Below are 27064 nucleotides of genomic sequence, written 5' to 3'. Positions count from 1 at the left end.
TTTTCTTATTATTGAAAATATGAAAACGGAAACTGCCCTTAATTATGTACGTTCAAGAGCAAGAACTACTCTAACTGGTTCTCGTAGGAGCTCCTGGCTGGTGGCTTCCAGCAGATGTCTTAGGTCGGTGAATGAAAAAGAGATAAATAAAATAAATGTCTTTTCTCCTCAGCATCTCTTCTCCTTTTCTTAGCCGCTTATATTATTGCCCTTCAGTGTACAAAAAATTTAAACTTCTGAAACATTATTCACCTTAATTTCTTAGTCACCTAGGAAAGAGAGCTTGTATGCACAGATGGCACCCCGTATTCCATGTGAGGAAACAGATTGGGAAAAGTGTTAAGTATGGGAGGAAACAAAACCTCAAGTTGTGTTTCACTCAGATCTGTCAGAGGCACTTCTGAGAAATGCAGCCAGCTGCAGGGAGAGAACACAGGCGTGCAGAGTGGGTCTGTGGAGCCCAGAGAACTCAGCCCCTGATGAGACATTCACACTTGACAATGAGGGCAGCACCTGTATTAGGGTATGTTTGGGCAGTTCTGACAGTCAGTGTTTGGAAAACCTCTCCCTGTTCTCCTGTTCCTCCATCCACGTCTATAGGTGCCCCCTCGAGACAGTTTGAGGTCCCTCCAGGTGGCACAGCTAGAAGGTGCCCTGCCCACTGTCAGGTGATGTCCCCTTTTCAGTTTATTCTTCTTAGCTACATGAACTGAGGAAAGAGTGAACCCTCCTGACTAAGACTCATGCATCAATCTTTAAAATGCTGTGAAGAAGTAAGGAGCTTTTTCACCATTGTAAAAACAGCAAGATTCTGTTTTCCTCCTCCCTCTACAGGTAACAGTGGAGGGAGTCGCTATGGTGCCGGAGGCGGGGGAACCGGGAGCTTGGGAGCTGTCCAGCCCTGGCACTTTGGTGGAGGAATCAACAGTGTCTCTTACTGTAATCAAGGATGTGCAAACTCCTGGCTCGCTGATAAGTTCTGTGACCAGGCCTGCAACGTCTTGTCCTGTGGGTTTGATGCTGGCGACTGTGGGCAAGGTATATATGTTGTCATAATAATCTATTGAAAAAGAATAAGGGGATAAAAGTCCTTGGGCACTAGAGAGCATTTTGGCTCTGTGTATCCTTTTCCCAGCCTTGCATCCATACTAGTTGTAAGTTAAAAGTAAGAGAAGGACACAGATCTTTAGAGAACAGTAAATATTAAGGCTGCATCTTTTCCTGTATTATTCCAGTGTCTTGTCTTTTTTACTAAGCTGATTTCCCTTAGTTGAAAATAATATGGTGATGACTTAATTTGGAAATAATAAAAGACATTTATTAAAGAAAAAAGAAAGACAGTTTTACTGGATCTTGTTGATAGCTTATTAACAGAGGTTGTTTTAGCAGACAGTTGTATTTTTTCACATGGACAATAGATGGAAGTCGATCATTGGAACTTGCTGTCAGAATTGTGTCCTATCTCGGTAGCGAGTCAGACTCAGAAGCATTCCATGTCGATGACTGGAAAGGAGCCCTATATCAGTAGCTCCTGTGTTAAAATTTCTGATTATTTTAAAGTCCATTTAGAGTCACTGTTAGAAAGTAAAAACTCAAACCCTAAGAATTAAAGGAAAAAGGGGAAAATGGTTAGCTTTTAAAAAGTAATTTTTGTGTTTTCTCCTCTAGATCATTTTCATGAATTATATAAAGTAACTCTTCTCCCAAACCAGACTCACTATGTTATCCCAAAAGGTGAATGCCTGCCTTATTTCAGCTTTGCAGAAATAGCCAAAAGGGGAATCGAAGGCGCCTACAGTGACAACCCCATAATTCGACATGCTTCCATAGCTAATAAGTGGAAAACCATCCACCTCATAATGCATAGTGGAATGAATGCAACTACAATACATTTTAATCTCACACTTCAAAGTAGGGACGACAAGGAGTTCAAAATCCAGATCTCAGTCGAGGTTGACACAAGAGAAGAACCGAAACTGAACTCTACCACCCAGAGGTCTTACCAGACATTGGTTAGCCCCATAACACTTCTTCCAGAGGTGGAAATCCCATTTGAGGATATTCCCGAAGAAAAACGCTTCCCAAAGTTCAAGAGACATGATGTTAACACAACAGGGAGATCACAAGAGGAGGTGAAAATTCCCCTGGTAAATATTTCGCTCCTTCCAAAAGAGGCCCAGTTGCGTCTCACTAACTTGGATTTGCAACTAGAACGTGGAGATATTACTATGAAGGGATACAACCTATCAAAGTCCATCTTGCTGACATCGTTTCTGATGAACTCACAGGATGCTGAAGTAAAAATAAACCAGGCTGTCATCACAGAGGAAAGAAATGAGAGCGTGGCGGCCCCACTGGCGCAACAGGTTCACAGAAGCACCGGGCCAAACAGCTTAGGAGCACCAGAGAGATTACAGAGATCGACTTTTCCAGCAAAGACAATAAAAGTGAATGGCCACTACCAGCGTCGGACTCCACCCCGGGACTTGGAAACCAAAGCAAGCTTTCGATCTGAAAGTCAGACCCAAAAAGTGGGAGGTGGAAATGTGCCCAAAGAAAAGCTCCCACCTCTGATGGTTCCACAGAAAAACCAGGCGCCCAGAGAAAAGAAAATCATAGGGAACGAACAAGAAGAAAACAGAATGGAGGACCATGCTGAAAGTCACATAGGTGTTAATGAAGTATTGCCTGGAAGAAAGCTGCAACATTATACTGACAGTTACCCGGGCTTTTTGCCCTGGGAGAAAAAAAAGTATTTCCAAGATCTTCTTGATGTAAGTTACATCTAGCCTTATTCCATCCCATGCTCAGGAGCAATAAATAACCTTGTAAGTGATGATAATGTAACAGTAGCTACCAATTGTTCAGCACTTCCCTGTGGCAGCCACCGAATTAAATGCTTTTTCTTACATGGTTTCATTTAATTCTCTCAGTAACCCTAACTGACAAGTGTCTCTGTTGAGGTGTGGGTAAGGAGGCCAAAGGGAAAACTCCTTAACTTTGCCTGGAGGTATCAGGGAAGGCATCCTTGAGGAAGTACCCTGGGAGCTGACTTGTGAAGGGTGGTTCAGCGTTGATAGACCAAGAAAAATCCTGTGGTCTAGGCCGGACTGTGAACGCAGCACAGCCATGGGCAGATGTCAGGCTGGGAGAAAGGAGGATGGAGAGGGAACTGTGTCTGACTCCTTTCATTGTATTCAGGAAGTATCTTATACCTGGTGCAGTAGGCATTGGCTGATTGTTGAGTGAGGACTGCAGAGTTCTTGTCTAGGTTATTTCCTCACTTTTTTCACACACACCCCTCTGCCCGCCTCTTCACCACACAGCAGTTGTTCTCAAGCCAGTGCCAGTGATACTTTCTCTGAAATCCAGTTTAGTCCTGCTCTTAGGTTCCTCATGTCATTTGCCCCTCATGGATTGTTAGTGACTAGTTACTAATTACACTGAGTGGCCAGATTATTATGATCTCTGAATGCATAGTAATCTGGCCACTCAGTGTATATCCTATATAATAAAAGGCTAATATGCAAATTGGCCCCTTGACTAGGAGTTCGACCAGCAGGCAGGCCGGCCAACTGCCCATGTCCCTTCCCCTTGGCCAGACTGGCCGGACCCCACCCATGCATGAATTCATGCACCGGGCCTCATATATGTGTGTGTATATATATACACACACACACACACACTGAGTGGCAGGCCAGATTATTATGCATTCAGAGATTATAATAATCTGGCCACTCAGTGTATATAAAAGGGTACCTTTATCTCTTGTTGATCAAGTATGCTTTTGCACTAAACCTAATGCTGTATTACGTGGAATTCTCTTTTTAGGAAGAAGAGTCATTGAAGACGCAGTTGGCATACTTTACTGACAGCAAACATACCGGGAGGCAACTAAAAGATACATTTGCAGATTCCCTCCGATATGTAAATAAAATTCTAAACAGCAAGTTCGGATTCACATCTAGGAAAGTCCCTGCACACATGCCTCACATGATCGACCGAATAGTTATGCAGGAACTGCAGGACATGTAAGTCTGGCTTGTGTTTGGGTTGCTTGCATGTGCTCAGAGCCACAGCTGCTGGAAATTTACATCTTTATCCTTTGCAGCAGCATGGATGGACCGGAGAGCATTATGCTAAGTGAAATAAGCCAGTCAGAGAAAGACAAGTGCCATATGATTTCACTCATATGTGGAATCTAATGAACAAAATAAACAAAATAGAAACAAACCCATAGATACAGACTGACAGCTGGCAGTGGGGAGGAGGGTTTCAGGGCTGGGTGAAAAAAATGAAGGGATTAAGAAAAAGAAAAAAAAAAGGAAAACCCAACTCGTAGACACAGACAACAGGATCATGATTACTAGAGGGAAAGGGGGGGACGAGGGTGATAGAAGAGGGTAAAGGGCAGATGAATGGTGGTGGAAGGAGATTTGACTTAGGGTGGTGAATACACAATATAATATATAGATGATGTATTATAGAATTGTACACCTGAAACCTGTTTAATTTTATTAACCAATATCACCTCAATAAATTCAATAAAAATAAATAAATAACAAAAACGGAAAAAGAAACTTACATCTGTGCTGTGCTAAATTTATGGTTCTAATGGAAAGGAAAGAGATGCTAACTCTATAAACATTAGGTACTTCTTTATATTTTAAATATCCCGAGCTCATTATGTGTTATATTTGTACAGGTTCCCTGAAGAATTTGACAAGACGTCATTTCACAAAGTGCGCCACTCTGAGGATATGCAGTTTGCTTTTTCTTATTTTTACTACCTCATGAGTGCAGTTCAGCCGCTGAATATATCTCAAGTTTTTGATGAAGTTGATACCGACCAATCTGGTGTCTTATCTGACAGAGAAATCCGAACACTGGCTACCAGAATTCATGACCTGCCTTTAAGTTTGCAGGTGGTGTATTTCCCCCCTATGCTTTGCAGCAGTTTTAAATGAAACTTTTAATTTTGACACTTTCTCTTTTCCCCCTACATATTTCAGTGTAATGCAAGTAAGAGTAATTCTTAATAGTCAATGAGGGTATTCACAACTAGTTCATTTTTAGTGCCAGAATGAAAACCAAATTTGAGGTTCATATTTTCTGAGATTCCTTCTTTTAGGCTTGCAGTAGGGATTGCCAATGTATTGTCTGGAGAAGAGCCAGACCACATCTGCATGTAAGGTTCTGGGACAAGTTCACTCAGAGGCTTCAGGTGTGACCCACTGGATATCGGCCAGGCCTGGGTGCCGCAGCCCCTCTGCCATGGCCTCTCCAGTCCCAGGAGTAGGGCGCTCACTGATGGAGAGTGCCAAGATGAATCTAACTGCAGGACATCTGTCTGGTGATCCCCTGGCCCATCTTGTGTAAATGGTGCCTCCCGGTTCAGGATGTTTTACTTTGAAACAAAGATGAAATATTCGTGTTCGTATTGTCTCATTCTGCTCTCTTTACCTTAAGAATCATATAGTCAAACTCTTTTTGAAGATAGCATTTAAAAAAATTTTGGAGACATTTATGTAGTTTATTTATTTATTTATTTATTGTAGTTTTTTTATTTAAAGCTACAGTCATTATTTGTAATGTACCTAGAAGGTTTATTCTTTTATTTTGCTTTGTTAGGATTTAACAGGTCTGGAACACATGTTAATAAATTGCTCAAAAATGCTCCCTGCTAATATCACTCAGCTAAGCAACGTTCCACCAACTCAGGAAGCATACTATGACCCCAATCTGGTAAGTGACATGGATTCTTTTATGTAAAACAGAAAGTATATCTTTATCGGGTGTTATTTACACCATTTCTGTATGGCATTTCAAAAACTAGAAGTGGACTCTATGTATATTTATATTTGGTGGAAAGTAGTAGCACAGATAATCCAGAATATTTTATATCTTGCCTTGGAATATCTTTTCTTCTCCGTAATGGATTTTAAGCTAATTTTAGGATTAGTTTATATTTCTACTAGAAGCCCGGTACATACATTTCGTGCATGGGTGTGCACCTGCCTTGGCCTGGCACCGCCCGTTCACCTGCTCCACCATCCCACTGCGTCCCACTCTCATCAGGGCCCATTGGGGTTGGCAGCATCTCCACTGCTGCCTGCTGCCAGTGCCGCGTTGCCGATGAGGGCATGTTCTGTGCCACCCCCTGGTGGTCAGTGAACATCATAACAAGCAGTCGAAAGACCGCCCCAGGGACAATTTGCATATTAGGCTTTTATTATATAGGATAAGCAGACTCCTATTCACTAAGGATAGCAGAAGATAGCCCCAAAGTATTCTCATTGGCTTGGGAGAACAGTCCGAAGGTTAAACGTTAACCAAGGAAATATTCATCAAGTAGAATACAATTTTCTGTTGGCCCTTTCTTGCTCTTACCAGTAGGAATGTGGATGATTCGCACACAGTGATATTGGAGTGCCACTTGGTTGAAATGATTGGAAATCTCTGTTGTTTTTAAGATGCATCTCATTTTCAGAGAAGTGGGAGAAAATGTGCATTTAGAATTGAGGGAAAAGGGTTTAATATAGTTATTAATGTGATGCTTATAGATATTTACTGCTGTATGGAAAAATGTTTACAAAATAAAATTATGTGGGGGAAAATAGGTAGTACCATATACACAGTATGATTTAAACTGTAGAAAAGTCCGAAATACCTACACACACACACACACACACACACACACACACACACACACACACACAGCACAAAAAGTAATGGAAATGACAATAGGTTAAATCATAGGTGGTTTTTAATTTCCTTTTTTCATACTGATATTTCTATAATAAGTAGCTTTCAATTTCAGAATAAAATGGTATTTTAAAAAATTTACTATCTTACAAAAGTTCAAGCCATATATAAATAATTTATACTTAACTGCAGATAAGACATTTTTAGATAACTATAGAGAAGAGTAATAAATCGGTTAAAAATCTGATTCCTGACAGAAGGAAATCATTCATTTAGCAATCCTTGTGCACGCCGAACACTGTGCTCCTCACTCCTTGTGCACGCCGAACACTGTGCTCCTCACTCCTTGTGCACGCCGAACACTGTGCTCCTCACTCCTTGTGCACGCCGAACACTGTGCTCCTCACTCCTTGTGCACGCCAGACTTGTGCACGCCAGACTTGTGCACGCCGGACACTGTGCCCCTCACTCCTTGTGCACGCCGGACACTGTGCTCCTCACTCCTTGTGCACGCCGCACACTGTGCCCCTCACTCCTTGTGCACGCCGCACACTGTGCCCCTCACTCCTTGTGCACGCCGAACCCTGTGCTCCTCACTCCTTGTGCACGCCGAACGCTGTGCCCCTCACTCCTTGTGCACGCCGAACGCTGTGCCCCTCACTCCTTGTGCACGCCGCACACTGTGCCCCTCACTCCTTGTGCACGCCGAACGCTGTGCCCCTCACTCCTTGTGCACGCTGAACGCTGTGCCCCTCACTCCTTGTGCACGCCAGACACTGTGCTCCTCACTCCTTGTGCACGCCCAACACTGTGCCCCTCACTCCTTGTGCACGCCAGACACTGTGCCCCTCACTCCTTGTGCACGCCGGACACTGTGCTCCTCACTCCTTGTGCACGCCGGACACTGTGCCCCTCACTCCTTGTGCACGCCGGACACTGTGCCCCTCACTCCTTGTGCACGCCGGACACTGTGCTCCTCACTCCTTGTGCACGCCGCACACTGTGCTCCTCACTCCTTGTGCACGCCGGACACTGTGCCCCTCACTCCTTGTGCACGCCGAACGCTGTGCCCCTCACTCCTTGTGCACGCCGAACGCTGTGCTCCTCACTCCTTGTGCACGCCGAACGCTGTGCTCCTCACTCCTTGTGCACGCCGAACCCTGTGCTCCTCACTCCTTGTGCACGCCGAACGCTGTGCCCCTCACTCCTTGTGCACGCCGAACGCTGTGCCCCTCACTCCTTGTGCACGCCAGACACTGTGCCCCTCACTCCTTGTGCACGCCGGACACTGTGCCCCTCACTCCTTGTGCACGCCGGACACTGTGCCCCTCACTCCTTGTGCACGCCGGACACTGTGCCCCTCACTCCTTGTGCACGCCGGACACTGTGCCCCTCACTCCTTGTGCACGCCGGACACTGTGCTCCTCACTCCTTGTGCACGCCGGACGCTGTGCTCCTCACTCCTTGTGCACGCCGCACACTGTGCTCCTCACTCCTTGTGCACGCCGGACACTGTGCCCCTCACTCCTTGTGCACGCCGAACGCTGTGCTCCTCACTCCTTGTGCACGCCGAACGCTGTGCTCCTCACTCCTTGTGCACGCCGAACGCTGTGCTCCTCACTCCTTGTGCACGCCGAACGCTGTGCCCCTCACTCCTTGTGCACGCCGGACGCTGTGCCCCTCACTCCTTGTGCACGCCACACACTGTGCTCCTCACTCCTTGTGCACACCGCACACTGTGCCCCTCACTCCTTGTGCACGCCAGACACTGTGCTCCTCACTCCTTGTGCACGCCAGACACTGTGCTTCTCACTCCTGTTCAGGCATGAGCAGCAGCTGTGGTGAGACAGGTCAGCACAGCAGCTATGGGAATCCAGAGACAAACTATAGGTATTGCCGATCATGCGTTGGTTAGCAGGGGTGAGGAATGTCCGGCCTAAGTTGCCATATAAGGCCCGTGAAATATTTGGTCTGGCCCTGCCAAGGCATTATGGGTGAGTTAATTAAATGTTTGGTCAAATATAGCAGCTAATTTTTAAATTGATAATTTTGTGTGGCCGAGAATGATGTTATAAATATCCAAACGACCCTTGACAGCAAAAATGGTTCCCCACCTCTGGTTAGCATATGACATGGGTTAGTATACAGATATGTGCCACTTAAAACTTTATTTACACAAATGGGCAATTTTCCCTCAGGCCATAGTATGCCAATTTGATTTTTGAAAATATTCATCCTGATTGCTGAGTCTTTTGGTGCCCTCTTAAATTTTGCACCCAAGCTGAATGCTTCACTTGCCTCACCCTAGTCTTGGCCCCTGTTGTAATTAAAGTCTGTCTTTCTCACAGCCACCTGTCACTAAGAGTCTGTTAACCAGCTGTAAACCAGTAACTGATAAAATCCACAAAGCGTATAAGGACAAAAACAAATATAGGTAAGTAGACATATAATATTCTCTTTGTTTAGTTTAAAAATAATTATAAGAGTCTAGTATTTTCATCATTTTACAATAGCTTATTAAGCATTCTTTTTAACATTTATGTGAGATTGTTTTCTTTAGTAATATTGAAAGGTTAACTCATTCTGAGGATGCTGAATCTGTTAAAGTTTTATAAAATATTTTCCTTATTGAAAATCTGTCATATCCACATAAATATTTATATTCTTTATGTTTGATAATTAGGTTTGAAATCATGGGAGAAGAAGAAATTGCTTTTAAAATGATTCGTACCAATGTTTCTCATGTGGTTGGCCAATTGGATGATATAAGAAAAAACCCTAGGTACTGCTTTTTTTTTTTAATTAATAAACTTTTAAAATATATTTTATTGGATTTATTGGGATGACATTGGTTAATAAAATTATATAGGTTTCAGGTGTACAATTCTATAATACATAATCTGTGTAGTGTATTTTGTGTTCACCACCCAAAGTCTAGTCTCCTTTCATCACCATTTATGCCCCTTTATCCTCTTCTATCTGCCCCTACCTCCTTTCCCTCTGGTAATCACCATGCTGTTGTCTGCTAACAAAATGATCCAGTTAGTAAACTGCACTTATTGAATACTTAATTGGGGACATGCTAAGTGGAAATCATTAATTTATTCCATAGTTAGAAGGCACTTTTCAAGATTATCTTTCCTAGTTCTGTTATACAGATGAGGAATATCCAAAGAAAAAATTTATAAAACATTATTGCCTCGGAGAACCTTATCAGTAAATAAAACATCTGTCTTGGGGCATAAATCTATTTAAAATATACTTGGAATCCACATTTTCTTATTTTGTGAGGTCAGAATCATCCTTATGATAATCAGTAACCCTGGGTCTCTGTTATTTTCAGGAAGTTTGTTTGCCTGAATGACAACATTGACCATAATCATAAAGATGCCCAGACAGTAAAAGCTGTGCTCAGGGACTTCTATGAATCCATGTTCCCTGTACCATCCCAGTTTGAGCTGCCAAGAGAGTATCGGAACCGTTTTCTTCATATGCATGAGCTGCAGGAATGGTAAGTGCTCATGGTTCGTATATGTATGTGTGTATTTTTTGTTTCAGAGTGATGAAATGTCTTTTTATTAACATATACTTTTATTAATTTCATAGAGGAAGGGAGAAGGGGACAGAGAGAGAAACATCAATGGTGAGAGGGAATCATTGATTGGCTGCCTCCTGCACACCCCATACAGGGGATTGAGCTTGCAACCTGGGCATGTGCCCTGATCGGGAATTGAGCCATGACCTCCTGGTTCATAGGTTGACGCTCAACCACTAAGCCAGGCTGGGTTGAAATTGCTTTAATGTGGTGTTTGCTCTATCATTTCTTTGTAAGATATACTGTAGTTTTTATTGAGCTTAATCTTGGAAATGTATCTTTTACTGAGCTCACTGGCGGAGCATATCTGCTGAGCCTTAGTCATTGCATCACTGCCATCAGAGTAGCTGCCCTGTTTCTTCTTCTTTTTTTTTTTTGCCCTGTTTCTTGAGCACCTGCCATACGGCAGACACTGTGCTGGCAACATATTTCCTCTGCTCTTTACAACTAAAGGTGCCATTATTGCCAGGTTACAGGGGCCCCTTACCTGCCCCACCCCCACGCCAGATACTAAGAATACAAAGGCACAGATGTCAAAGAGAGTGCTTTGGAGAGATTGTGAAGGGTTGTGTCTGAATTAGACTTTTTTCTTTAGGGAATGGGATTCCCCAAGAGCGATTTTTTTTAGATGTTTTTCTTGATCAGACTTCATGATTTGGAAAGATAACTAATAGTAGTGAAGTGGTGGTACTGGTGAGGAAATTGTTTGGCGTGAGGTAGTGTTATCTGGAAACCCCAGGCAGGGAGACAAGTAATAAGCATTTCAGTTGTCCTGAAATAAACAGTCAAGCTGTGAACATAGCCAAGGGAATAAAGAGAAAGCAGTAGACAGAATTGGGGGAGATTTTAGAGAGGAAATTATCAGAACTCTTGGGTGAGACAGCATGTGTATTGCTAATATCTATATTATTTTTATTTTGATAAGGAAAAGCTATTACTAAATAATGGGTCTTATCTTCCAAAAATGGCTGGAATGGCTTCTCACCATTTTCACTTTCCTTTAGATGAGAGGAGAAAGACCTTGGATGGGTTCAAGTATTAACTCCCCAAATCCAGTTTGTGACTATATTTACCTTTAAGGGCTCAATTAAATAAGAAGAAGAAGTGGTCTTAAGAGTAGTTTGAGAGAGCTTGGATTTCTGTGTCGTACAAATGAGATGAATCAGGTGGAGGGTGTTCTTTGCAGCTCCCCAATCTGGGCTTCTTCCTCCTCATCCTGCTTCTCATTCACCTCTCCCTTCATGGCACTGTGCTCTTGAGTCCCCTGTCTCCTTTCCCTGGTTTCTTGATTGGCTTTTTTCCTGTCCCCCTTTGTCAGGTAAAGCACTTTGTGTACCGTACAGCAGTCTGTCTGGTGTGCTTGTCTCTGCTGGTAGACTGTGGGCCCTCTTCAGGGGCAGAGATGGTGTCTTATTTGTATCTGAGTCCCAGTACCTCCCTAGCACATAATAGGTGCTCAGTGGATGGGTGGCTGAGGGAAACGTGGTTCACCTCCAGCTATTATAGGGTTCTCTGTTTCTGGGGCAACTCATCAGCTGTGTTACAGCCTGTGGCTTCTTAGTGCTTTGAATTACACAGCTTCTGAATGACACTATAGACCGGTGGTTCTCAACCTTTCTAATGCCGCGACCCTTTAATACAGTTCCTCATCTGTATTAAAGGGTTGCGGCATTAGAAAGGTTGAGAACCACTGCAGACATTAGAACTGACTGAGCTTGTTGTGATCAATAGACATAGGAAGTACAGCAGGAAATGAGTGGGAGAGAGCACCGTTATGAACATGTGACTTGAGGTAGAGTCATCTACTACCAGACAGTAATAAACGAGAGTCTGGAATTCAGCATAGTGCCCGAATTTGGTAGTTATTAGCATGTCTTCCAAACCTTGTGTTAAGCATTTATTAAGCTTCATAATAAATTATTCATTTATTTCCAAATTACAGATGAGGAAACTATGCTAAACTGCCTGTCTTTATCCTCAGTATCCTGCCTCTGAGTCCAATTGATTGACTCTCAGAATGTCTCTTCTGTTGATAGTTTCTTTCCACTCTCACTGACCCTCATTCTTTTTTCATGCCTTTGGTCATCTGTTCATGACATCATCCTTCAAATGTTCACAATTTTCACACACGCCCTTTTATCCCCCTTTCCACTAGAGTATTACTCCAGTAAAACTCCATCCAAACTCCATTACATGATTTTTCAGAACAGCTGAAGTCTGTGCCCATCTGCCTCCCCTGGCTGCATTCAGTCCTGTGGGACTCAGTTTCCCTCCCACATTCAAAGGCCTAAATGAAATGTCCCATCTCTGAGATGCTTTCCCCATTTCTCTACGTATTTCTACAAGACTTCGCTTTGGATAATACATATTTCTCTCCATCTTGTGTGATGGCTATTTGTCTGCATGTTGGTGACGTCCCAGGCTTATAAATACTTTAGAGCAGGAAATTCATCTTGTCCATCTCTCTATAGCCACAGGAAGTATTTATTGAGCGACTGAGTGAATAAATGAATATGAATGAATAAATAAAAATGAATGAAAGTGTGTTTTTGTTTAAGTGCTAGAAGTAATTTTTTTCCTTTTTATTTTTTTCTTCCTTCCAAGTTCACAGACTGCTCTTTTTTTTTTTTTTTCTTTTTTAAATCCTCACTCGAGGATATTTTTCCATTAATTTTTAGAGAGAGTGGAAAAGCGAGGAAATACAGAGAGAAACATTGATGTGAAAGAAACACATCGATTGGTTGCCTTCTGCTTGTGCCCTTGACCAGAATCAAACCTGGCACCCTTCTGTCTGCAGGCCAATGCTCTATCCACTGAGCCAAACCAGTTAGGGCTAGAAGTAATTTTCTTTAGCAGTCCTCATCTCTGCCTGGAGAACTTTTACTAATTCAAATATAATGAAAAATCAGAACTCATGTTGGAAAAGCGTATTGTGTTAACATTTTAGAATTGCCTCCAGACAGTGTTTTTTGGTTTCCCATGGTTGTTTTTGCTAAACTGGTATATAAATAACTCTAAGTAATACAGTGAAACCATGCACAAAACTACATAATTGCTTTCTTCTCTCTCTGAACAGGAGAGCATATCGAGACAAATTGAAGTTTTGGACTCATTGTGTACTAGCAACATTGATTATGTTTACTATATTCTCGTTTTTTGCTGAACAGGTAAGTTTTATATCTTATGTGGGGATCAAACAGTATTTCTTGGTATATTAGTATCTGATTCTTTTAGAAAATAATATAAAGTTACAAGAAAAATTTAATTTATTCTATTGGTTTATAGCTAATATGTCAAGAATCCTATATAATAAAGAGGTAATATGCAAATTGACCATCACACCCTCACAAGATGTCTGCCTACAACCAGGCCTGGGCGGGGGAAGAGGGGGCAGTTAGGGGCGACCAGGCCGGGGGGCGGTAATTAGGGGTGACCAGGCTGGCGGGGGGGGGTGCAGTTTGGGGCAACCAGGCCGGCAGAGGGGACAGTTGGGGGCGATTAGGCTGGCAGGGGGGGCAGTGAGGAGTGACTAGGCTGGTGTGGGGGGGGGCAGTTGGGGGCAACCAGGCCGGCAGAGGGGAGCAGTTAGGGGCGACCAGGCCGGCAGAGGGGAGCAGTAAGAGGTGACCAGGCAGGCAAGCAGGTGAGCGATTAGGAGCCAGTGGTCCAGGATTATGAGAGGCACGTCCGACTGCCGGTTTTGGCCCGATCCCCGGGATCGGTCCTAAACCGGCAGTCGGACATCCCCCAAGGGGTCCTGGATTGGAGAGGGTGCAGGCTGGGCTGAGGGGACCCCCTTCCCCGTGCACGAATTTCATGCACTGGGCCTCTAGTATTTCATAATATGCAGGCATCAAACATAATAGCCTTTTATTCATTTATCTTTTAGATCCATTACCAGTATTCCTTTTATCTAGACCTCAGTAGGTTAACTTGCAGACTTTAAGCTAAAACTGAAATGCTCTAAATATTTTAACCAAAACCCAAGTAGAATTCTGATCTGGTATTGTTTTTGAAAATGGGTCTCCAATTTTTTTCTTTCTTATAACCTTTCTAAAAATGACTGAAGTATCTTATCTTCATTTTTCCCAATTAAATTTTCTTTGAATTCCTGAGAGTTCTCCATGTAGGCACACAACCTCCTTCAGGTGAGGATCCAGGAGTAGAAGGGAGATTTCTGATGTAAAAAGAAAGGGACAAGGGAATCCTTATTTAGGCCACAGGTGTGAAATGCTCTGAAGAAAAAGGGCTGGAGAAGGAAGGGAATGGTGTCTGGACTGACCTGACTTGTGCAGGGCAAGTGAACCTGGGCTCAGCCTCCTTTCCAGGTGACTATTGAGTGGAGCTCTTTAGCTGTCACTTACAGGAAACTGACATTGAATTTACTTACACTGAGACCGAGGAGGAGGTCGCAGCGCCTGGGCTTCCTGCCACCGAGGGAAGGAAATTCAGGAAATGGAGAAATGGACAGGAGAACAGGGAATGTAAATCTTGTCCTTGATTTTTGTTGCCATTCTTCCTAGCAGGTAACATCTTTTTTAAAAAATCTTAGAAAGACTGTACCTGCTTCTAGAACAGGAGTCCAGTGAGGAAACTGTGAGCCTGTTGTGCCGGCCAGCGGTCAGGTCGGAGGGGGACCGTGGGTGAAAGGGCTCAGGTCTTTCATCTGCGTCATTTATGCCAGCAGAGAAAAGGGAACCAGAGAGGAGGAGGGGAAAGGGATGAGAGGAATGAGTCTCCTCTCTTCTTTACCTACTTGAATCAAATTCCTTAACCTGTACCGTGCTCACAAACAAACCAGCCAACCCTGCCCCTTGCTCTGCCCCACAATCCCAGCTCATCATTCAAACCATGGACGTCTGTGCTTGTGCAAAGCCCTGCTTCCACCTCGACATGGAGGAGTAGACAGTAGAATCCCAAGTTGAAACCATAAAAACACATTTATTTTTCTCATTAAGTGGTCAAGTTTCTATTTCGGATGTAACGTGAATAAACTGTTTTAATGAGAAAGAAATATTTATCCCAGTTCTAAGCTAGTAAATTACAAATGAACTTTTTGCCTTATAACCCATTCATAAATCAGGTATTGCCTGTATTTTCAAATGATTGTTGCTCTGTTTGAGTATAGGGAGAAATGGTGATAGGATTTTAATGTAGGGTGTGTGTGTGTTTTTTTAAGATTTATTGATTTTTAGAGAGAAAGGACTTGAGGAGGAGAGAGAGAGAGAGAGATAGAGAGAGAGAGAGAGAGAGAGAGAGAGAGAGAGAGAAACATCAATGGGAATGCAAAACATCTATCGGCTGCCTCCCACATGCTCCCCCCACCCTCGCACCAGGGATTGAGCCCCACAAGCCTGGGTGTGGCCCTGACAAGGAATTGAATGGGTAATCTTTCGGTGCACAAGACAATGCCCAACCAACTGAGCCACACCAGCCAGGTTTTTAAAAAACGTTTTAAGAATTCTGTCTTGCATCTGTAGTCATTTTCAAGCCTGGAGACAGTGTCTTAATGGCTAAACAGAGCCATTTTCCTTCAACAGAAAGACTTGACAGACATCTTGAAAATAAGTATGCTTGGTAATAGCTGTGTAAAAATCTGTAGCTATAGGTCTTTAAAAAGTGAAGCTTAGACCAAAATAATTTTAATCCTTATGGATTTAAATATTTTGTGGGCACATACCTAGGTATATTGATCCTACAAAGTGAAACAAAAGTAGGGGTTGGTTTTGTTTTGGGGGAGGAATAATGAGACTAATTCGTTGTCTGTTTTTTATGTATAAGATTGTGGACATAGTTAAGGTCATGTGACTCTCATAAAATTTAAAGTTTGTCAATTTGGAAATTAAAATTTATTTTCTGTCTTTCATCATTCAGTTAATTGCCCTTAAGCGGAAGATATTTCCCAGAAGGAGAATACAGAAAGAAGCAAGTCCCAGTCGAATCAGGGTATAGAAGATCTTCATTTGAAAGTCATCTACCTCGGCATTCACTGGGCATTTTAAAGCTTGGCAAAACAGAAATGTCTTTATGATGTGAAGCTTAGCCAGCTTGGCCTGAAGAAGGAAAAACATCCAGGACAATACTTGTTTTGTGGTGTGAGTATAGCCTACTGACCAGGGATTGTGAACATTTGTGTGTTGAGCAGTTCTGATCTGGTTTTACTTTTAAAGCATTTGCTCCTGGACCTGTCATTCTTTTAATGAAAAGGGTCACTAACAAGAGATGGCTTCCAAGTATCCACGGCAACCACTGTCAATTAACTTCAACATGAGAAGCCTACGCCAGCTTGGGATTGCTGGAAGATTGGGAGAGACCCCAGTTTTTGCATTCCAAAGCCATTTGCTGTGGTTCTACATTTTTGGTGTTTCTTTTTTCATTTCTCATTTTTAAAATTAAGTAGCTACTAAGTTAGCTAGGAATTCTTGCTTCTGAAAATAATGAATTGGGATGTCTAAACATGTTTTTAATCAGTGTTATTTAAATAATGCAGCAATATCATCTTCTACTGGCAATATCTAAATTATTAATTTTATTAATGTTTAAGGCTATTAAGTGGTCTTAAATGACTTACAACTACTGACAAGCTCAATGACTGACCTCTGGAATACTTTGTCCTTGTTTCCTCTGTCCCCTAAGAATACTGTGATTTCATGTGGAGATCTAATTGTAAAGGGCTAGACTTAAGTAGCAGAGCTACTTTTCAGATGTAATTATGTTTTGGAAATGTACATATTTGAACAGAAGTGATTCATTTTAGAAATGAGTACTGCTGATGGTACTGACCTTACAGTGTTGTCTTTTTTAATACCCATCAGTATATCCCAATTGATTTTATATAATGCAGGGATGAGCAAACCTTTTCTGTAAAAAGCCACATAGTAAATATTTCAGGCCCTATCTGTCTCTGTTGCATTTTCTTCTTTGTTATTTAGTTTAGTTAGTTTAAAACATTTTTTTAAACTATAAAAATGTCAAAACCATGTTTAGCGTACAGCTGTACAAAACCAGACCACTGGCTGGATTTGGCTCACAGACCATTGTTTGCTGACCATTGGGATAGAGAATTAGTATTTTTATGTATGGGTAAGCCCTGACAGTCAGCCATATTTTATTTATGTCATTATGCAGTGGATTTCTGGAGACCAGATTCCATGAGTCTTTTTGAACTCTGGCAGGTATTTTAGATCAGGATCTCAACAGTATTCTTTCCAAATGACACACATTTTGTAAAAAGAACTTGTGATGTAAATATTTTGTTTGTGCTGTAAGTTATGTATTTCAAAAACTTAAGTCTCATAACAATTTATATTTTGTCTGATGCTTTGATTTTTAAATCTTTGAGGAACGAGTGTATTTTATCAAGATTCAGTAGTCACTTGAATGCTTAGACAGTGTATCAGGGTATGTGAAAATAAGTGGAAAGGAATGTAAGGCCACAGTAGTATTATAACATACTGGAGAATGTCATTTTGTAGGAGGGAAATAAGTTCTAAATGGGATTTATCATATGGTAAAAATGTAGGGGCTATCTGGAGATTATTTTAATATATTTTAAATTGATTTTAGAGAGAGAGGAAGGGAGAGGGAGAAATAGAAACATTGATGAGAGAGAAACACCAACATCGATTGACTGCCTCCTGCATGCCCCCTGTTGGGTTCTGAGCCTGCAACCTGGGCATGTGCCCTGACTGGGAATTGAAACTGTGACTTCTTGGTGGGTGGGTCAATGCTCAACCACTGAGCCACACCAGCCGTGCTGGAAATCATTTTAAAAAGAATTTATTTAGAAAGGTAGAGAAATGATCCTTTGGGTGTGGTGGAGATTTCTGTGGTTTGGTAAATATATTCACATCTAATTAGAAGTTTAATAGATAATGGGATTGATCATAGAATATTCATACAATTATTCATCTAATGATTATGTAGAATCCCTAAGGACAGAGGAACTTTAGAAGTTGATGAGTAATCAAGCGGTTTCAAATTCTTAAAGCCTCAGAATCATTTTAGTTCAAATGACAGTCTGTTGAAGGCCAGTATGTAATACAGAAGAAGGAAAGCTGCTCATGTTGCTTAACCCCAAGTGGTGCCTCCAAACTCCCAGGCCTCACAGGCAGAGTTTCAAAATTGCCTGGACCATGCCCTGCATCTCATCATGAGGCTACTAGGGTCATGAGATCATGTGACTTGCCCAAATCTGACAGCCAGTTAGAGGCAAAGGTGGATTGGTGCCCAGGTTGTCTGTCTCTTTTTTCCCATCCCCTCCAGGCCGTGTTGAGTCCCCATGACATAATGTTAAAAGGAGGTAAAACACCCTCTCTCTGCAGTCAGACTTCTGGGGTTTGAGTTCTGCATCCTGGACATTGTTTGCTATGATTCAGTTTTCTCTTCTAAAACATGAGAGACAACACTGATGTCTAAAGGAAATTGCATATGTAATATACCCAGCACAATGCCTGGTAAATGTCAGTGATGACGATGGTAGAGGTGAAAATTTGTGTGAAGGATTGTTACCCAGGGCAGAGGTGAGGTTTTTAGTGTAGTCAGGATAAAATGATTACATTGCCCTTATCTAAGTGAGACATTTTTAATTAAAAATTTTTTCTGCCTACTTAATTTTTCAAATGTGTTTTTATTAAGATTATTTCTACACATACAACGAAGTATACAAATAAATGACTGACAAATCAAGGATTTAAAGGAAAGTCTAAGCACAATTCATATCAAAACATTTAAGAGAGAAACAGCATCAACCCCACAAAAATTCCTCTAGAGTGTAAAAAAAAGAAGGAAAACACACTTATTCCTTGAGGTCAATACAACCCCACACCAAAACCTGGCTCAGTTACCACAAGAAAGGAAAACCACAGGCCATCTACCTTATGAATCTCAAACAAAGCACTAGCAAGCCAAATTCAGTTATTCCCCAAAGGAGCAATTCTTTATGATTAAGGTGAGTCCACTCCAGGAATGCAAGGTTGGCCCAGCACTTGGAAAGTCAATGCAATTCACATGACCAGGAAAAGAGAAATTTCATGATCATCTCAATGGACCTTTCTTTTAAAAAAAAATTACTGTAAAACTTTTTAAAAAATACATTTTTATTGATTTCAGAAAGGAAAGAAGAGGGGGAGTGAGAGAGAAACATCAATGATGAGAGTGAATCATTGATCGGCTGCCTCCTTTACACCCCACACTGAAGATCGAGCCTGCAACCCAGGGAATGTGCCCTGACTGGGAATCGAATTGAACCATGACCTCCTGGTATACAGGTCGACACTCAAACACTGAGCTACACTGGCCGGGCAAAACTTAAAAGTAATCTAGCACAATGACTTCCCATCTGTTTAACATTTACTAAGATTTTGCCACATTTGTTTGCTCTAATCTTTTTATTTATTTGTTGATACATTTTAAAATGAATATCAGACTTCCTGGAAACAGGAATACAGGGCCTCAATTGTTAGGAAATGAAAGGGCTTTTGTCCAACGAATTTCTCCTTCCCATTTGCATTGATCATAGCTACGTCTTACTGAGCACATTCTATGTGCTAAACACTTCATGTTCATAATCTCATCTCATCACATCCCCATTTTACCACGGGGGCCTAACTACTTTAAGTGCCTTGCCCGAGATCTAATTATTAAGTGGCAGCTCCAACCTTTAACCTAAATCATTCCAAAAATTCACTCTTAGCCACTAAGGTTCACTTGGATTTGCAAGGGACAAATCTAAGTCAACCTGCTTAAGGAAAAAAACAAGGAAGGGTGAAGGAGACAGATACCTTGCCAGGACTGTCACTCAATATGGCCTCTCCCTGCCTCGCTGTGTGTCAGTTTTTCTCCCCATAGGGGTGTTGAAGCAGCTCCTGGCTCACATCCCCCAAGAAGCAGGAAGCTTCCTCTCTGGCTTCAATGTAGAAAACCCTGGTGGACATGAGTTACTCCAATTGGGTTCTGTGGCCAGGGGGATGGAGATTTTTACCAAAAGAAGGGGGAAGGGATGCTGGGCTGACCAAAAACACTATAACGTCACAGAATAAAGATTGGGTGCATGTGGAAGACTAAATTTCTGGATTAATTACTCAAGTTGAAAGTAAGCTGCCATACTTGAAAGCAATTAGAAAAATCAAATCTGGTGATTAGAATACAGTGAACTTTATAAATTTTTCATTGTTGAAAGGATTCAAAGAAATGTTTGTCAAGCATCAGTACATCCCCTGCCACATAATAAATACTCTCTAAATGGTTCACAGTCAGTTCCAAGTTATCTTTCTGATCTTATACTTCTCCTCCCCTTCCAGTCTCACCCCTGGCCACACACTGTGCCAGCGACATTGCATTTTCCCAAACACACTATGTACTTTTATGCCTCTGTATCCTTTCAGATGCTGTTGTTATTGTTTGACCTGTCCTTTCCTTTTTATCTGTTAAACTTCTCATATGGCAAGGTCCATCACCAGTAGTTCATCTACTGAGAAATTTTCTCAGAGATTGGCTATATCACCTGGAGTTCTTTAAGACAGTGAATAAGGATATAAGGGATGGAATGTTTAGGCTTTCAAAGGACCTTAGCAAGATTCTACACCACTGATTACTGAAGAAGATGAAAAAACTTTTTGTCAGAAATCCAGGTAGAGTAAATGGGTGATGATCTGTATGGAGGAGTAGTAACGGTGTGGTCTTCTAAGAATTAGCACTGAGACTTGAACTAGGCAGTCTGAGAGTGATCAAAGTCAATAAAACACTGAAGCCCTCATTTTCCACATCTTTTTTTTTTTTAATCCTCACCTGTTTATTGATTTTAGAGAGAAATGAAGGGAGGGGGGAGAGAAACATTGTTAAACCCGAAACCTAAGTATGTGCCCTAACCAGGGATTGAACTCCCAACCTTAATGATGTACGGGGACAATACTCAACCAACTGAACCACCTGGCTGAGGCTTTGCTTGCCACATCTTAGATAAAAGAGGTAAAATATATAATTAAAAACAAAATTTGCAGAACAAAAGTCAAAATTTATTTTTTAATTATTTGGGGGAAAATGCATGTACAGAAAGAAAGGATAAAGGGTAATACAGCAAATTTAAAATTTCATATTATCTCTTGGTAATGAGATTATGAGTGGAAATTTCATTTTCTTCATAAAATTTACCTTCTAAAATTGATTTACAATGAATACTTATTACATTTATAACTAGAATAACAATTTAAGAGTAAATATTAAGTGAATTTTAATAACCCATATTAAATTTTTAGTGGAAAGTAGAATGCTTTTTGTTAGCTAACCTCAGGAAAGCTAAGCTTTGGCTCCATTTTAAGAGACTTCATGTGATGAAATAGTCGTTCTAATTCTTGTGTTTTTATTTAGTTGGAGGAAGATTAAAATTTGAAACTTGAACATAGATGATTTCTCTGTTGGAACTAGAAAAGTAAAAAAAGATGACATAACCCAATCTTGATTATTCCTGGGGTAGATCATTCATATCTTTTGTTCCTTATTTTCTTTCTGTTTTTCAGATTTTTAAGTTTCCTAACATTTGAGAAAATAAGGCAATGGTGTTAGTAAGTCACCAGATGGAGATGTTGAGCTGTCCTTGTTAATGTAAAATGAAGGTAGTGGTTCCAAACTTTAGGTGGTATGAGAATAACCTGGAGAATTTATTTAAATGCAGGTTTCCAGTCCCCACTTTCAGAGTTAATTTGGTAGGGCTTGAATTGGGCCTAGGAATGTGAATTTTAACACGACTTCCCCATTTCATTCTCTGCAAGTGATCTTGATACAAGCTGGTCCGTGAACCACACTTTTAGAAACCCTGATATTTGAAGCTATGTGTATATATTAAAACATTTAGAGAAAGGATACAAAATGAGAAATAAAAAAGAGTAAAGCCAAGTCCTGGGGAACTGCAAGTCTTGCAAGAGGCCACTGAGGGAGGAAGTAGAATGATAAGAGAATAATGAGAATGTGTAGCTAGAGAAGCCAAAGGAAGACAGAAAGGAGGAAAAAAAGAGTGGTCAACAGTTTTGACTCTTGCCAAGAGTCAAATATGATGAGGACCAGAGAATGTTCACCTGATTTAGCAATAGGGAGGTCACCAGAGCAAGCATGTCAAACTCAAAGGCTAACACAGGCCAAATAAACAAGGTTTAAGTTTATGTGGGCCACAAAAAAAACAAAAGCTTCAATTTTCATAGAAATGTAGGTTATTTCGATAGAGAGATGCTGAATACAAAGGGCTGAAATAAATGAGTCATTAACATAAAATAATAGAACATTTTAATAAAAATGAATATTTTTTCTTGAATATTAACTTACCAGACACTGAATAACTGCACAAATTAATAAGTGTAACACAAATCTATTTTTCTTGTTCTCCAAAAGCAAAATATCTCCTGTTGTGCACACCAAATAAGTCAGTACAAGACTAATGACACGGCAGTCAGCTGCTAAAATATTTCCTGCTAGTATTAGTGGAGAGAAATAGTGTGCCTGCGTGTAAGGCACGTAAGGGAAATGAATGCAACACGATTATAGTAATTAGTCATTAGAGAACATTGCAGTTCGTTGTTAATAATTATGTATAACAGGATATTGTAAAAATTAAGTTACAAAATTTTTATTAAACTGTTTCTTACATACTGTTATATTGGCTGGGCTGCAAAAATATTCATTGTGGGCCACATGTGGCCCGTGGGCCCCGAGTTTGACATGCTTGCTTTAGAGAGAGCACTGCTTTGAAGAAGTGGGAGGGGCCAAAGTTGGTTTAGAGTGGTTTAAAGAGTACCTGTGAGAAGAGGAAATGGAGGCAACAAGCTTAGATAATTCTTTCTAGAAACTTTGACTGCTAAGAGAAAGATATAGGGGAACAGTAAGTAGCTTTTGGAAACAAAACTCGGGAACTGTTTAAGTTGTGAGAGATTTGAGTATTTGTAAATGTAATGGGAGGGAGAGAAAAATAGTGGATAATGTAAGATTCTTGGAAGATAAGAAGCCATGGAACTTAGAACAAAGGAGGAAGGACATCTAGTCTAAAGGACTAAAGAATGGACAAACATACAGGTAGGTTATAGGTTTGATGGCAGAAGATTTGGCAGTTTCAGTCTGAACTACTTCCTCAGAAAAAATAGGAAGAGGGCCAAATAATAAGCATAAAGGGAGGCAGGGTTGAAGTTTGAGTAGAGTAACAAAGCCTTAAAATGGTAACTGGGGAGAATGAATTGGTTAGAAGGAAATGGGAGAATCTGGGATGATGTTGAAGGCCCAGTTAGGCTGTAATTCATAAACTTAAAGTGCTACATGTTTGCTTCATTTGGGTAATTTTCTCCAGAGTCACTAGTGTGGGCACAGAGAAAGATAGTTGAATGTTTGCAGAAATAACGTTTTGCCAAATGCAATGAAAGCGCAGGTTGCTATTTACAAGAAACTGACTGAAAGGGTGGAATTTGAATCTCAGACAGGGTTGGGGCCTCACTGAGAAGGAAAAGTAAAAAGGTCATGGATTGGAAGTCTTGATGAGACTGGCAAATGGTTCAAGTGGGGACAGATGAGACTAAGTCAGCCGTGGGCAAACTACGGCCCGCGGGCCGGATCCGGACCGTTCGGCTGTTCTATCCGGCCCGCGGAGCCGAAAGAGCGGAGGGTTCTCTTGCTCTCCCCTCCGCTCCTTCACCAGCAGCAGTGCTAACATGGCAACGTCGGAAACACGGCCGCAGCTCCTTCTTCTGAGTGGGCGGATTTATATCCGCCCATTCAGTAGAAGGAACAACCTCTCAATCTTCCAGAGGCTCCTTGTAATGCCCGCGGACGCGTCCCCCGACATCACCCTGGGAATGCATAGACACGTTATCGTGGTGATGTAGGGAGACACGCCCCTGGAGAGCACAGTATCAGAGCATTAGCTAAAAAGGAGACCAACAACACTGTTCCCATTGAAGTTGATGTTTTAAAGACCAAAAACCTTTCAACCCAGTCTACATTGCCATCTACATCTACATCCCGGGCATAATTTGGAAGTTGCACTAAAGAAAATGTTTAATTTACTGTTTACACATTTTGTTCTTTTCTATTTGTTTTAGTTTTAAATTATTTTATTATATTTAAGTTTAATTTGAAAGGCTTTTGTACCTTTCCTTTGTTAGGCAATTTTATTTTGCCTTTGCCATCTTCAGTATAAGGTATGTTATTGCGCTATGATTCCTCCATTTTTTGAAGTTTCAAATTATAATAATTAGTGTTTACATTCTTCTTGTTAAAATGTTTGAAATGAATAAAACTATTGAAATAAAAAAAAAGACCATACCCTTTTATGTAATGATGTTTACTTTGAATTTATATTAGTTCACACAAACACTCCATCCATGCTTTTGTTCCGGCCCTCCGGTCCAGTTTAAGAACCCATTGTGGCCCTCGAGTCAAAAAGTTTGCCCACCCCCTGGACTAAGTGATCTGGAAAGGTGGGAGGTACTGGTTTGAGGATAGGATGCCTAAAAAGAGGCATTTTGAAAGTTGACCAGCTTCAGGTGTGGCCATAGAAGTTGGGGGACTTTGAAAGGAGTGTAGAGGCAGGTCATTTCAGATGAGGAAGTTAGGAACTGAGGGCAGGAGCTGGGGTGAGAAGATTGTGCCAGATGCCAGAGTGTTCAGTAAATAGACGGGAGACCAAGAGGCAGATATCAAGACTGCTTGGGACATCTACCTCGAAGATTAATTTTCCAAATTGTACTTTTATTCTTTCTAACTGTGATTGCAAAAGTATCACCTAGTTATGTATAATCTTGTACCTTTCAAACTTTCTAAGGAGGCTCCTTTGTTTTGGTGAGCGGAATTATAGGGGGGATGCAACAGAAACATCAGAAAGTTACGTTGTTTACAGAACAAAGTGAGAGTGACCCAAAAGGGAAGATCCAGGGAAGTAGGAAGAAGACTAAAATAGAGAAGAGGTGTTCATGGGGAGGCCAGCAAGTAAGAGAGAGAGTGTGAGAGAACTGACAGCTGCTAGTAAGCTCTCCTATGGGGACTTGGAGGGAAAGAGGCCCCTTGCTTAAAGGGATGTTTGGAAATTGAGAACAAACAAAAGTTTGTTCAAAATGTTACCTGACTGTATTTTTAATAAAATCAATATCATTTGCCAGTTACAGGCAAAATTAGATGGGGCAACATGTGAGAGATTGGCCTCAAGATTGTGAGAGCAGTGATTTCCACAGGGTCCGACAACAGTCTCTGCAAGCAGTTTTCCTTTTGGTTAAATAGCCATTCATTTCTTAGATCTTTTTTGATGCTTCCTTAAAGACTGAGAATGCCTGTTACGGTTTATATATTCTAAGTAAGTCTCATATATGAAAGAACTTACAGTTTCCATTAAAAAATCCACATTTGTTAATAACATTAATTCTTATTTTTATTTATTTTTTGTTATTAAATGTGTTTGGCGCTGGTAGGCAATCATATGTCTGATATTCAGGAAATAGTATACCAGTGACTCAACAGAAAAGTTATTAGAAGTAATAAAAGTGTTTAGCAAGCTGTTGGGTATAAGAATGAGATCAATATTACAAATCAATTGGATTTTTATATACCAGCAACAATTAGAATAAAATAGCAATAAAATGTTATTTATAATCAGATTTAATGAAGGTACAAGACTCAGTTCTCTCCAAATTGATTTATAGATTCAAGGCAATTCCAGTCAAAATCCAGCATATCTTTTTCATGGAATTTGGAAAACTGATTCTAAATTTACTTGATACCCTGGCTGGAGTGGCTCAGTTGGTTGGACATAGTCCAGTGCACTGAAGGGTTGATAGTTCAATTCCTGGTCAGGGCACATGTCTGGGTTTCAGGCGCAATGCCGATGGGGGATGTACAGGAGTTAGCAGATCAATAAAAAAAACTCATAAATAAATAAATAAACAAATAAATTTTATTTGAAAAGCAAAAGGTCAAGAATGCACAGGATACTCCTGAATAAATAAATAAAAATAAAAAAACAAGGTGTGAGACTTGCCCTGTTAGTTACCAAAGTGTTAATAAAGCTGGAATAATGAAAACTGGTTTTGTCATAGGAGTAGGCAAATTGACCATGGAAAAGGCTACAGAAGCAGATTCAAAAAACATACAAAAACTTGAGGTATGACATATATCATAGGGAAAGCATGCACTATTCAATAAATAGGTTTGCATATGAGAAAAGAAAAAAATGGGATCCTTCCTCATACCATGCACAAAAATCAATTCTAGATAAACAGACTTAAAAATGAAAAAACTTTAAAACCTTTATATTTTTATGACTTCAGAATAAAGATACATATCTTTAAAAAGATACAGGATTCATGAAGGTTAATATCCAGCATACATAAAGACCTACAAATCAATGAGACACATGCTACTCAATTGAATAATGAGCAAAAACCAAAATAGATATGTTAGTGAAAAGGAAATGCAAATATCTAATAAGCATAACAAGATCATAAACTTATGAGTGATTAAGAGAAATTAAAAAGAAGGCCCCAAAGACATTCAAGTGGCAAAATTAAGAAATCTGACTATACCAGGTGATGAGTATATTGAACAATGGGCACTCCCTATGTTGGTGGGAGTATAAATTGGAAATCAATTTGGCATTACTGAATATCATCTAACCTATGACCTAGCAACTTTACACCTAGACACTGTAAAAACTTTATAGCATTGTCCTAGCTGGTGTGAATCAGTGGTTAGAGCACTGGGCCTGCACACTGAAGTGTCTTGGGTTCGATTCCCAGTGAA

General features: G+C 40.9%; 1 protein-coding gene across 2 annotated transcripts in view; it reads left to right on the top strand.

The window, feature by feature from the left end:
• GNPTAB (N-acetylglucosamine-1-phosphate transferase subunits alpha and beta) overlaps positions 1 to 17197 on the top strand; it is a 54301-nt gene extending 37104 nt beyond the window's left edge. For both annotated transcript variants that reach the window (XM_080661320.1, XM_080661321.1), the window contains 10 exons: positions 835 to 1038; positions 1669 to 2774; positions 3832 to 4031; positions 4706 to 4925; positions 5632 to 5745; positions 9054 to 9139; positions 9389 to 9487; positions 10049 to 10216; positions 13377 to 13467; positions 16175 to 17197. In XM_080661320.1, coding sequence (XP_080517446.1) covers positions 835 to 1038; positions 1669 to 2774; positions 3832 to 4031; positions 4706 to 4925; positions 5632 to 5745; positions 9054 to 9139; positions 9389 to 9487; positions 10049 to 10216; positions 13377 to 13467; positions 16175 to 16252 — 2366 coding nt within the window. In that variant the 3' untranslated portion in view covers positions 16253 to 17197. The remainder of the gene's footprint in view (positions 1 to 834; positions 1039 to 1668; positions 2775 to 3831; positions 4032 to 4705; positions 4926 to 5631; positions 5746 to 9053; positions 9140 to 9388; positions 9488 to 10048; positions 10217 to 13376; positions 13468 to 16174) is intronic.
• Positions 17198 to 27064: the final 9867 nt, after the last annotated feature.

Source organism: Plecotus auritus (genome assembly GCF_963455305.1).
Source record: "Plecotus auritus genome assembly, chromosome: 3".
Taxonomy (NCBI): domain Eukaryota; kingdom Metazoa; phylum Chordata; class Mammalia; order Chiroptera; family Vespertilionidae; genus Plecotus; species Plecotus auritus.
This window is presented reverse-complemented; position numbering and strand designations above follow the sequence as displayed.